General features: G+C 34.3%; 1 protein-coding gene across 1 annotated transcript in view; it reads right to left on the bottom strand.

Moving 5' to 3' along the window:
* The window catches only part of SECISBP2L (SECIS binding protein 2 like), a 62,246-nt gene that overhangs the window by 36,302 nt on the left and 12,448 nt on the right, over nt 1-13,496 (bottom strand). The window contains exons 4-8 of the mRNA XM_044231782.1: nt 11,206-11,341; nt 6,721-6,950; nt 6,416-6,440; nt 5,939-6,054; nt 269-403 (exon numbers count right to left, since the gene is read on the bottom strand). Coding sequence (XP_044087717.1) covers nt 269-403; nt 5,939-6,054; nt 6,416-6,440; nt 6,721-6,950; nt 11,206-11,341 — 642 coding nt within the window. The remainder of the gene's footprint in view (nt 1-268; nt 404-5,938; nt 6,055-6,415; nt 6,441-6,720; nt 6,951-11,205; nt 11,342-13,496) is intronic.

Below are 13,496 nucleotides of genomic sequence, written 5' to 3'. Positions count from 1 at the left end.
AGACTTTATTTATTTACTTATTTGACAGACAGAGATCCCAAGTAGGCAGAGAAGCAGGCAGAGAGAGAGAGAAGCAGGCTCCCCTGCTGAGCAGAGAGCCTGACGTGGGACTCCATCCCAGGACCCTAAGATCATGGCCTGAGCCAAAGGCAGAGGATTTAACCCACTGAGCCACCAGGCACCCCAAAAATTAATTTCTTTTTTTTTAATTAATTTCTTAATGGGAACATTTGCTATAATAGTTTACAAATAAAGCCTGAAAAAATACCTCAAAATATAAAGACTCAGAATTTGAGTCGCCTCTGTGAGATTGACTGGTGTTTAATTGCTTATTATCTTGTCTCTTTTGTAAATTCTGTCTTCTTTCTGAGGAAGTACTATGTCCTCGGCATCTGAATCCAACCTAAGTAAGCACCAAAAGAAAAAAATATATTATTTAAGTGAACATTTTACTGAAGTATAACATACTTATAGAAAAGTACACCAAAGTATACAACTCAATGAATTTTCATAAAGTGCACAATTTACTATAGAAGTTTTGTTCAAGAGCTTTTGACAAGATCATTTTAAAAGAAATAAAAAATGTGATAATGCAAGTTACTTCCCTCCTCCCCTCTACCTCATACATGAACATTTAACCAGCTTTACTTGTAATAGCCAAAAACTGGAAACAACTCAGATGTCCTTAATTGGGAAAACAGTTAAACGTACTGGAGTACATCCCTACTACTCAACAACAGTCAGCCGCCCAATGGAACAAACTTGAGGTACTCAATAATCTGGATGAATCCCCAGAAAGCCATGCAAGTGAGGAAGCCAATTCTAAAAGGACTGTATGAGTTCATTTATAAAACATTCTTGCAACGACAAATTACAGAAAGGGGAGAACAGATCAGTGGATTCTAGGGGTTAACGAGAGGCTGGCCAGAAGAGGAAAGGAATGTGGCTATAAAACGGAAACAGGAAGGATCCCTGCAGTGATGGCTCTGTTCTTCCTTGTGTCAATGTCAATATCCAGGTTGTGACATTGGACTGCAGTTTTGCAAGATGTTCTCATTGGAAGAAATTGCACAGTACCCTATTAAACTATTATAAGTCTTCTAACATCTGTGGTTTTATTTTTTTAAAAAACAATTTCTAGGAAAGTTTAAAAATTAAAACTTATTTCCAAGAAAACAGATTGAGACCAAAATTTTCATTCAATCTATAAATTATCCTATTAATAAATCTGTGAAATGTTCAATGGTCATAAAGGCAAGATTTGTAAGAATCTTAAGACATTTCAAGATCCTCCTCTTAAGTACCCAACAGCATGAAATACCTCTCTTAACCAGGACACCTAGAAGATGTGAAAAGTATAATCTTCATTACCAGTTACTCCCAAATTCTAACAATAAACAGAACCTGAAGCAGATCTAGAACAGAAGGTGCTAATATACATATTTTTGATGATGAAATCAAAATTATGCACACAAAGACATGAAAACCACCTAGCAATTCCCATACTAAGTAATTGGTCTAAAAAGATTTGCTGATAAGGAATGGAATTTTTTTTAAGAAATAGAATTTTTATACTCTCTTGGGAGGCAGGTTACATGGCAGAACAATAAGCCAGAGAAGACGGTCATATACCAAATTTAATTCTTCCTTAGAGTATGCACTGTGATAACTGGGCTACTTCCTATAACTAAATACCCAACAGTTTCTTAATTTTAAATATTCTTCCAGATACCGAACAGTTTCTTAATTTTAAATATCTCCCTCATTTTAAAATAGTATTTAAAATAGCCTATTTTAAATACACACACGATGAAACAAATCTCAGTAAAATGTTAGCTAGCCTCTAACTGATAGCTGTATGAATGTTCTCTATAAAAATACTTCAACTTCACTATTTTAGCAATTTTTGTAAAATGTTTTAAAAATAGGTCCATGAAAAGAGGCTCATACAAGACTGGTAAATGCAATTTCAATGTCTAGGTAATAAAGAAACAAGTTAATTCACATAAATTATTAGCACTGAAGTGAGTACTCATCATGCCCCAAGACAGGTATGACCAAAAAACAAGAGAATAATTCCTGAGCACAACTCTGCATTTCTGTGGACAGTCACCATAAAGCTCCAGGATTAAATTAAAACCCCCAAACTAATGTCCCAACAAAGTTCATGAGAACTAAATTTGCATGTATACCAATTACCTCCTAAAAAGATGACTCAAAAATAAAAAACAATATACTTTTTTGCATAGGAAGATGCCACATCACAAAGGTAATCCACCCTCCCTAAATTGATAGATTAATTTAATGATTAATACAGAACAAAACAGAAATTCTAGAATTAGATTTCAATATACCTGGGAATTTAATAGATGATGAAAGTGGTTAGTATCAAATCAGTGAAAAGATGGACTTTTCAATGAATGGTGCTGGAGATTTGGGTAGCCACTTGGAAAATATGAAGTGGAACTATATTTTACACCATGCACAACACAAACCCAAATGGAATAAAGATTTAATATAAAAAACAAGAATAAAAACACACTAGTGGAAAACAGGCAATTCCTTTATAACCTTAGAGTAAGGACGTGGCACTAAAACTCAGAAGCCATTTTAAAAAACAAAAACAAAAAACAATAAATTCAATATATAAACTTCTTAATGCTATTTAAAACATAAACTGGTATATGGCAATAATAGTGAGCAAAGTCAAAAATAAAAATGAAAGCCTAGCAAAATATTTGTAACTCATATTACAAACTAAAGGCTCCCAAATTTTTTAAAAATCTGATAAGAGCTTGATGAAGAAACCGATTTTAAAAATATATCAAAAAAAGAAAAAAAAAAAACAAATCAAGATACCCCCCCAAAAAAGGGCATAAGATACGATCAGACAAGTTAACAAAAAAATAATAGCAGCCCATAAATACATGGGAAGATGCTCAACAACATTCATATACCATTCCACCTAATTGGCACAAATCCAAAATCCTGGAAACACATGATTTCTGAAGCTATATGGAAAAAGGCACTCGCCACATTATTGTTGAGACTTAAGTGGTACGGCTGGCCGATACAATCAAATAACAGAAGTGGCTTTACCTTTTCACTCAGCAGTCCCTTATCTAGGAATTTACTTTACTGCTATACACATACATTTCTAAATGATACTGCAGTATGTCTACAATAGCAACAAATTACAAACAACTCCAATGTCCATGAATAGGAAGACTACAGAAATCAACAAGTATATTCATACTCCAAACATTACAAGTTATTTTTTAAAACCTGTGGAAGCCCTCCTATGATACTATGAAAATGTTTTCAAGATACACTGTTAAGTGATGAAAGCATAGCACAAAACAGAGTAGATAAAACACCAGATACAGAACTGTATTTACTTAGAATGACATGAAGAAACTCTGGGAAAATACATAAGAAACTACTCAAAGTGGGACAGATATAGGGAAGATAAGACAAGAGGAGAGAGTGAAAATGAGATTTTTTCCATCATATAATCTTTTTCATCTCTTCCATTTTTCAACCAATTCACAAAATAAAACCATTTTTGAAAATTTAAGTTTTTAGATTCTGTACATTATTTAAAATTAAGGTTATGACAGATTATAGGAAGAACATGTCCAAGTGTTAAAACATAGTAAAAATATTAAAAATCACAAGGAAAACAGCATGGTACAGGTACCAAATTCTAATAAATGGAATAAAACAGCCCAGAAACAGCACCTAAGATGTAAGAAATTAGCAAATGAGAGAAAAGAATAGATTATGATTTTCAAACAGCTGGTTAACTACTTTGAAAATCTACATCATTGCATCATACATCAAAATAAATTTCAGATAAAAAGTTCTTGCAATATTATACTATAAAAAGGTAGTGGAAAATATAAGTGAATATGTCATTTCTAAAATACTTTCTAAGCCTAAAAACTATCAGAAACTGCAAAAGGGGAAAATATTTTGACTTAACAGAAAAAAAAATTCTGCACATCACAAATCAAACACATATTAAGAATAAGTGTTTTTTTTTTTTAATATTTTATTTATTTATTTGACAAGGAGAGAGAGAACACAAGTAGACAGAGAGGCAGGCAAAGAGAGGTGGGGAGGCAGGCTCCCTGCTGAACAGAGAGCCCGACGCGGGGCCCGATCCCAGGACCCTTGAGATCACGACCTGAGCCAAAGGCAGAGGCTTAACCCACCGAGCCACCCAGGTGCCCAAGAATAAGTATTAACAACACATCAGAAGTAGAAAACACATTATTCAACATCAGTCTCCAGTTCTTTTGGAATGAAGAGAGATACAAAATAAGCAAAACCTAATATATTACATGTATTTGCATAATTTTTTGTTGTTCTTTTATTATTCTTCACCAGTTTGGAGGCTCAATAGCTGTACTACTTCCTCTCCAGTGAGCCACGGATACCAAAAGTCTAACAAGTTACAATTTCAACATAAAATTTCAGCACTTAGCTAAACATTTTATAGATTGTTTATCACATCTATATAAATAATTCTTGTTTTAGCTCTTTTGTTTCTAATCAAATAAAGCTAGACTGCCTCTCATGGGTGCCACAAACAACAATGACTCATTTTTGCAATAACCATAGGGAAAAGGGCATTATTCTGCTTGTCTAATAATGACAGTCTAATTAATGTTAGGGAAAAGCTGATGTCCTTCATTTCAGGGAAGCAAATGAGCAGGCAAGTATTTGGTCTATTTAATCCATTAGTAACTTACTCTTATTTCAGTTCATCCACAGATCTATTCATATGATACTTTTAATACCTTAACTAGATTTAAGGAATCCAGGAAGTCTATCTAAAAATTGAAAAGGAAAAAACTCTGACCAACAAACAAATCCCTGATTTCACAATCAACCAACTGAAGAAGATAGTTACTGGGAATCCATGGCGGTATATAACTTACTCAGCTGTATGGCAGCTAGATATTGTTCCCCAAAACCAGGAAGCCACCCAGTCTGGCTACATTACAGCATGAGACAGCAATTAAGATGGCCCTGCAACAAGCACAGAGTGCATAGCTATGGTGTTTATGGTCTAGTAAAGACACACGAACAAGGCCATGGTCCTAAAGTTCAAAGAATCAATATTTGTGGCATTAAAATGTTTTTAAATTTTTTATACGGATAAAAAAAAGTCATGGCAAATGAAGCAGGATTGGAGGATATTCTTTTTTAAAACTATGAAATATTCAAATCTATTTCTTAAATACAATATAGTAGAAAATAGCACAATATACACCTATATACACATCACCTATAACCAAGATTTTCATTTTGTCTCATTAAATAATAACTTTACTGGCTAAGCCATTTTATTTTATTTTATTTTATTTTAAAGATTTTATTTATTTATTTGACAGAGAGAGATCACAAGTAGGCAGAGAGGCAGGCAGAGAGAGAGAGAGAGAGAGGAGGAAGCAGGCTCCCTGCTGAGCAGAGAGCCCGATGCGGGACTCGATCCCAGGACCCTGAGATCATGACCTGAGCCGAAGGCAGCGGCTTAATCCACTGAGCCACCCAGGCGCCCTGGCTAAGCCATTTTAAAGTTACAGATGTCATAGTGTTTTATGATTATGTAATTCAATACGCATCTTCAAAAATTAAGGACACTGGGACACCTGGGTGGCTGAGTTGGTTAAGCTGTTGCCTTCGGCTCAGGGTATGATTCCAGGGTCCTGGGATCAAGTCCCACACGGGGTTCCTTGCTCAACGGGAAGACTGCTTCTCTCTCTGCCTCTGCCTGCCACTCTGTGCGCCTGTGCGCGCGCTCTCTCTCTCTCTCTCTGACAAATAAATAAATAAATAAAATCTTAAAAAAAAAAATTAAGGATATTGCCCTTCAAGACCACTATACCATTTATAATAATTCAAGTTTCTCCAACCTCATTCAAATTACCTGTGAATTATTTCTTTGTTCAGTCTGCCTTCCACCTCTAGAAAATGTCTGATTTTTTTCCATCCAAGGTTTTTTCTGAGTTGCCTGGCAAGTTACATTGGACCAATTTATACTACCTGTAACCAATGAGATTAAAAATATGATTTATTTATGAAAGATGCCAAAACCTAAATTATCCCTTAACTTTGTACATTGAAAGTCAGTCACTATAAACACAAAACTGGAAATTTCTCTACAAAATTTAAGTGGTATTCCAATTCTTAGTAATAGAAGTGCCAACTTGCAGAATACCCCAATTTCTCAATGGAGAAATTTTCTCAAGTTTTATCAGCCCAACTGCACTTTCAAAATAAGGTGAATCTCTCTGGAAGATTTCTAATTTTTTCTGCAGTATCAGCAGGCTTCATGCTTGAAAGCAAAGCTCTGACATGGACAAAGAACAAAGTATAGCAAAAACACTATGCAGAAAATAAGTACCTGTACATATAGATGATTCCACATGCTAAAAATAAAAACAAAAAAGACAATTATTTTCTGCTTAAGAGTCAATACCATATGCCTTGCAACATGTTTCATAACTTAGTCTAGTGTGAAGCATGCTTATTTACAATCTGAGAAAAACACTTCTCCATATGTATTTTTCATATTAATATACAAAATACATTTTAATCCATTCTATAACTACAGGAATTGTTAATAAAAAGATACTTAAGCTTTAGAGAAGATATAAAGATAATATTGACATAGGTGACCAATAAAGGAATCAAAGCAATGTTACATACATTCATGGTGCTAGAATCGGGATTTCTCAAAGCCCCTGCTGCCGGCTGGTTGTTGCTGTGTTTGGGACTGCAGTAGCCACTATCACTGTCAATGTCAGCTTCACTAGCCCCCTGCTCACTGGAGGATTCTGCAGTCGGGTGGGATGCTCTTCTCCTCCTGCCTTTGGACTTCCAGAGCATCGTGGCAGAGCTCTCTGAGAGAGATTTGTTAGCAATATCTGATGGGAAATCTATAAAGCAAGGAACATGTGACATCTCTTTGTGAGGACCAAACTGATAAATTCTTGTTAAATTATCATTAAGGTCATAAGAAAATAAAGATATCTTACTTTGTAAATGGAGAAAACAAGTAAAAATTTTGGGGGGAAGATCATCAAAAGGTAAGATGTTCCTGACAAGCTGGTTTATGACATGTATTTATTATGACAAGAGAATAAAATACTTGTATAAATATTAAAACAAACCACCATTACCCATTTCAGAAAAATAACAATACCAGTCTTTTTGAAGTCCACTGCATACCCTCTCTACCACTGCATCCTCTTCCTCCCCCAGAAGTTACCTCCACATGGAATTGTGTTTATCATTTTCTCATTTTTTAAAATACCTTTTTCATGGATTTTTGAATTACTAAAACATAAATCATCTAATTTTACAGTTTTTACTTATAAAAATGAAATTATACTGTCCATTTTCTTTTGTGACCTGCTTCCCAGTGTGTCCCATCCCCTCAACATTAGTTTTGAGATTCTACTGCATGTGGCTGTAATTCATTAATGTCACTGGAATCCTATGTATGCCTATGTATGAGGAACATACCACACAGTATTTATCCTTTGTACCACTGATGGGATACCTGGGACTGTTTGGGGCTTTTGCATTATTAATTAATTATTTCAGAAATTGTAATCAAAAGACATTTAAAAAACTCTTGCAATGTCCTCCTATCCTAACAAATAACAATTTTCCTTTTTCTATATTTCTGCCCATAACTTTTACACAGCATCAATACAATTTTGAGTTGGGCTGTTTAATATTATGTATATGTTCTTCAAAATTTTAATGTGAGAAGGCTCCATATTATCCCACTGAGTGGATGTTCTACACTTCTCTTGTCACCTGTTACTAAACATTCGGAAGCTTTCAGTGTGCTACTACAATTTGGATCTTTTTCAAACAGTCCTTTTTCTTTCTAGGGAAATATATCCATTTTAGATATAGTAACAGGATAAGGACAATTGGGTCAAAGGAAAGATTCCTATAGTCCCACCACACTGTTTCAGCCCCCTGGTGCTGTGTCCCAAGGCCCTGAGAACAAGGTGGGATCATTTGCTTATTCATTCATATGAATTTTTCATGTCTTCATACTAATACTTTATTAGTGACAGGCATCGTAAAAATCGTTTCCAAGTTTGTGGCTTATTCTTTCACTTATTCACTCACTTTTGACAGAATTTATTTGAGAAATAGTTCTCTCCCTGCAGTCATAAAGATACCTGCCTCTATTTTCTTCTACTGTGGTTTTTCCATTTGTCCTTAATCCACCTAAAAAGATTTGCATGGGGTGTAAATCAGGTATCTATAATGCTATCTCTGTTATTTTCCACATGTTTTCACATACATGTGAATCTGTTTCTGGGTCCCCTCTTCTAACTTTTGTATAGTGCATTTTTTATATAAGTCTACAAGAAGTAAGATAGTTTAACAGGTCTTGATATTTAGAAAAAAAGTTATTTTCTTTTCAGACAAATGATCCTTTTAGAATTAGTTTATCAAGTTCCCAAAAAAATTCCTATTAAAATTTTGCTTAGAACTGCACTGAATCTACGGACTGAGTACTGACTTGGGAAAAATGACATTTGCAGTATCAAATTGTCCTATACGAAAGGATATCTAGTTGTTGTTGTTGTTGTTGTTTGTAATATCCTACCATAAAGTTAAGATCTTCCGCATAAATGTCTGGTACATCTTTTGCCAAGTTCATTCCCAGAAACTGATATATTTGTTGCTATTATAAATGCTATCTTTTCTCAAATTTTGTTTGTAACACACTGAAATGCACTTTTGTATATCATACCTAGTATTCTTGTTAAGCTCATTAAATACAAGCTTATGTTCAATAATAAAAACTTGTTATAAGTTCCTTTAAGTTCTAATATTTCAGTCTATCTGTGACTGATACCAATTAATCCTCAGAAATTAAAAACAAATTAAACAAAAATACTAATAGGATGTAAAATCCTCAGAATTTGAAAAAAAACTAGAGTAGGAATACTGATAAAATGTACTATCTTCTAATCAAATTTTACCTTCATTTTCATTTTCTTCTCACTTCTATCAAAGCATAGTTGACATACAATATTACATTAGCTCTAAGTGTACAACATAGTGATGCTGCAAGCGTCTATACATTACGCTTTGCTCACCACAAGTGTAGCTACCACCAATTTACTCCTAACCCTCTGGCAACCATCAATTTTGGTTCTCTGTGTTTATGGGCCTATTTCTGCAGGGGGTTTTCCCCGCCTTTTTTAAGATTCTACATATAAGATTTTAAGATTCCATCTGACTTATTTCACTTAGCATTATAGCTTCTGGGTCCACCCATGTTGTTGCAAATGGCAAGATTTTAACCTTTTTTATGCTTGTGTAATATTCCATTGTATATATACACCATATCTTCTTTATCCATTCTCCGTTCATTTACTTATGGACATTTGGATTGCTTTCTTATCAGGGCTACTGTAAATAATGGCACAAGGAACACAGGAGTGAATATATCTTTTCAAATGAGTGTTTTTATTTTTGGGGGGCTAAAATACCCAGTAATGGAATTACTGGATCACTTGGTATTTCTAGTTCTAGTTTTTTGAGGAATGTCCACACTGTTTTCCATAGCAGCTGCACCAATTTACATTTCCAATACACAAGGGTTCTTTTTTCTTCACATCCTCACAAACACTTGTTATTTCTTGTCTTTTTTATTCTAGCCACACTAACAGGGATAAGGTGATATCTTGTTGCGGTTTTGATTTATATTTCCCTGATTAGTGATGTTGAGCATCTTTTCATGTGTCTGCTGGCCTTTTGTAGATCTTCTTTGGAAAAATGTCTATTCAGATCCTCTGGCCAATTTAAATTGGATTATCTGGGTTTTTTGGTACTGAGTAAATATTTTAGATATTAACCCTTATTGGATATACCATTTGCAAATATCTTCTCCCATTCAGTAGGCTGCCTTTTTGTTTTGCTAATGGATCATCTATTCATTATCTAATTATTATGCTTCAGAAGATTGTCTTTGTGGTCACTAAAGGAGCAAACTAAAGAAGTAAGGATTTTTAAAAGCAGTCCCAGGGTTTAAAGCATGTAGAAATAAGTCACTATAACTAGGAATAACCAAAACATAGAAAACTTTGTAATGTATTACATTGTGATTCTTTTCTATAGCCTCTCCAAGCATTTGTTAGTCCATTAATCTCACTGCTTTATGACTACAAACTACACACAATGACTGTACCAGCAACAAGACTGTTTTTTAATGGATTCTCAGATCCTCTTACTCCTAATGGATCTAAGCAACTGCAAAAAACAAACAAACAAACAACAAAAAAAAAACCCACAAAAACAAAAAACAAAAACCTGAATTTGTGTCACAAACGAAAAGGTACAACCCAAATGAAAGAAAGTATGCACTGCCAAATTTATTTTAAGTCAGAGTGGAAACTACAGAGGGGTAGATTAGATCTGCTCAATGTGCCTTTGAGCAGATCTAATTCTTGGCCTTGGATCATTAAAAATTTTTACTAGCATCAGTGACTATGGGTGAGGAGAGAGTTACCTATCTACTCTGTAGCCATTAAGCTGAGAACAGAGATACAAACTAGAATTTAATGATACAAACTGGAAAATATTAATTTTTTATCTATTACCAGAATAAAGCTTCCTTAAAATTTATATATAATCTTCTAATAAACTCTGAACAAAAAATATCCAACTAGTCCAAAATTCTTACTTGCTTGATAGGATATATGTGCCACTCACGTTTGTTTCAGATCTATGCTAAAATGTGGCACAGGAAATTTGCCAAGTTATTTCTATAAACATACTATATAATATTAGAGTATTTTATAAAGAGTTTTAAACTATTTATAAAAACATACAATTTTGATTTCTGCCAAAATAGTCCTCAAATTCTTACAATGTCTGCAATATTCCATCTCTGATTTATGAACTGCTCCACTACTACACAGGAATAAGGACACCTCAAATCCTCCTCAAAATCGCACATTAGCCAGCAAACAAGCTGAAAGAACATTACGGATATGGATTGCTTTTATCCTTCCTAGAGAATTTCACAAAGTGGCAGGATAAATGAAAGGATGAAAGTCTAGAATCCTGAAACGTGGTACAGTCCACAATTATAAAATCAATACATGAAAACAGATGAAAATCAATGATGTATACATAAACACTCTTGCTTACCAGTTTGTTGTGAAGCATCTACCAGAAGCACAATTTTTGATCGATTATCAGGACCTGCAGCATTTGTCTCTTTCTGAGTAGCTACATTTTTCACCAGTGGCCTTTTGCTTTTTATGTGCTGTTGTAAAAGCTGTTGCTGATTTAAGCACACACACACAAAAATAATAATTTAAAATCCTACTCAGTGTACTACATTATAAAATACATATCCACTATGAAACACACCTAAATGTATGCTCTAAATTAGTGGCTCCCAACCCATGGGAAAAGAGGGTTGCTGTGTTAGGAATTCATGACATTATCTGCATTTAATTATACATTAAATGATATATTATAGATACACATTTTAATACTATTTTTCAAATAACTATTAACACTACTATGACTAATAAAATATTAATACATTTTATATTACTTGTACTTCATATTTTCTCAATAAATAATAAATGACAGAAGTATAATCATGTCATATAAGGGTTTGTAAATTTTTATTTAGAAGGGTTCTAAAAAGGTAGTACTAAAAAGGTACTTAAAAAGGGTACTAAAAAAGTAGCTCATCCAGAAGATAAATTTTCCTTTCATGATAGTAAGAAAATCCAAAAAATTTCTGCTTTAGAGCTTAAAAACAAAATATAAAAAAGTTGAGCCTTTCCTTCATTTTTTAAAACAGAAGTATTCATCACTTAATAGCAATTTATACAACAGAATTCTGAATTTAACTTCCTAAAGTGAAGTGCTGGAAAGGCACGCTGAGAAATCATGTTTCTTTAGCATCTGAAAGTTATATACTACTCTATTATTTCCCATAATTGTTTCTTTACATTCTCCAGAGGTCCCAAAACAATTTCCCTTGACCTAGTGTTTCAATGAACAAAGACTAAAAGCTTTTTAAAGCAAGCTGGCTGCATGTTTGTATTTTAATTTGTAAAAAGTATGCCAAAAAACATCAAAGATTTTTCACTGAAGAAACTAGGCTAATGGAATCTACGAAAGCATCAACTCCTTGATGATAGAGCCATAAGATGCATTTAGGAAATCACTCTACCTTCTATTAGCTCAAAACTGCTGAGAAGAAACATGTTTTTCTTTTTACTTGCTTTGCATTAAGGCCTCAATATAAAAGTAACCTTTTAGTTAAGATATAGTTACCTAGAATAAGCCTTAAATCTATTGTGTTTTCAGGCCTGTGTGTCTCCCTTTTTTTTTTTTTTTTTAAACTTAGTCAAAAGGCTTATCTTAAGAGTGGTTTCACACATTTATCTTTCATTTTCTTTCTTTTTTTTTTTTTTTAAAGATTTTATTTATTTACTTGACAGAGAGAAATCACAAGCAGACAGAGAGGCAGGCAGAGAGAGAGGGAAGCAGGCTCCCTGCTGAGCAGAGAGCCCGATGTGGGACTTGATCCCAGGACCCCAAGATCATGACCCAAGCCGAAGGCAGCCATTTTCTTCAGCTCAAGGAGACCTTGTATTCACATAATATAGTAAAGCAACACTTTAATAACAAAGTTCTATTGGTACTAAAAATTCACAGGATAGCAACAATGAAGTTGAAGGGATTGAGTGAATCACAAATGTCCTCCATATTATCTCCTGCTGATTTCTGAGGACTGAAATATATGAAGTGCATTAGTCATTCAACACCACTGGCATAGGATGCAAACTACCACTTACAAACACTGGTGTCACTACGCAATTTTTATCATTAAATTAAAACAGTTTGGAAATACCTGTGTATAATTATTACATAAAACTCTCAAGGAACCTGAAGATGGCTGTAAATCAATCATCAATTAAGAATAAGGCTCTGGTGCCTGGGTGGCTCAGTGGATTAAGCCTCTGCCTTCAGCTCAGGTCATGATCTCAGGGTCCTGGGATGGAGCCCCACATCCGGCTCTCTGCTCAGCAGGGAGCCTGCTGCCCCCCCCCCCCGCCGCCTACTTGTGATCTCTCTGTCAAATGAATAAATAAAATCTTTAAAAAAAAAAAAAAAGAATAAGGCACAATAGGGGTGCCTGGGTGGCTCAGTGGGTTAAAGCCTCTGCCTTCAGCTCAGGTCCTGGGATCGAGCCCCACATCGGGCTGCCTGCTCTGCAGGAAGCCTGCTTCCTCTTCTCTCTCTCTCTCTGCCTGCCTCTCTGCCTACTTGTGGTCTCTGTCTGTCAAATAAATAAATAAAATCTTAAAAAAAAAAAAAGAATAAGGCACAATAAAAAACAGGAAAAATTATTTTATAAATGCTCTATCCTTGACTATTTTATAACAGTGAATGGAATGTGATAGTAAATTCAG

The sequence above is a fragment of the Neovison vison genome, chromosome 13, assembly GCF_020171115.1.
Source record: "Neovison vison isolate M4711 chromosome 13, ASM_NN_V1, whole genome shotgun sequence".
Lineage (NCBI taxonomy): Eukaryota > Metazoa > Chordata > Mammalia > Carnivora > Mustelidae > Neogale > Neogale vison.
Note: the sequence above shows the minus strand (reverse complement) of the source record. Positions and strands in the feature narration are given on the sequence as shown.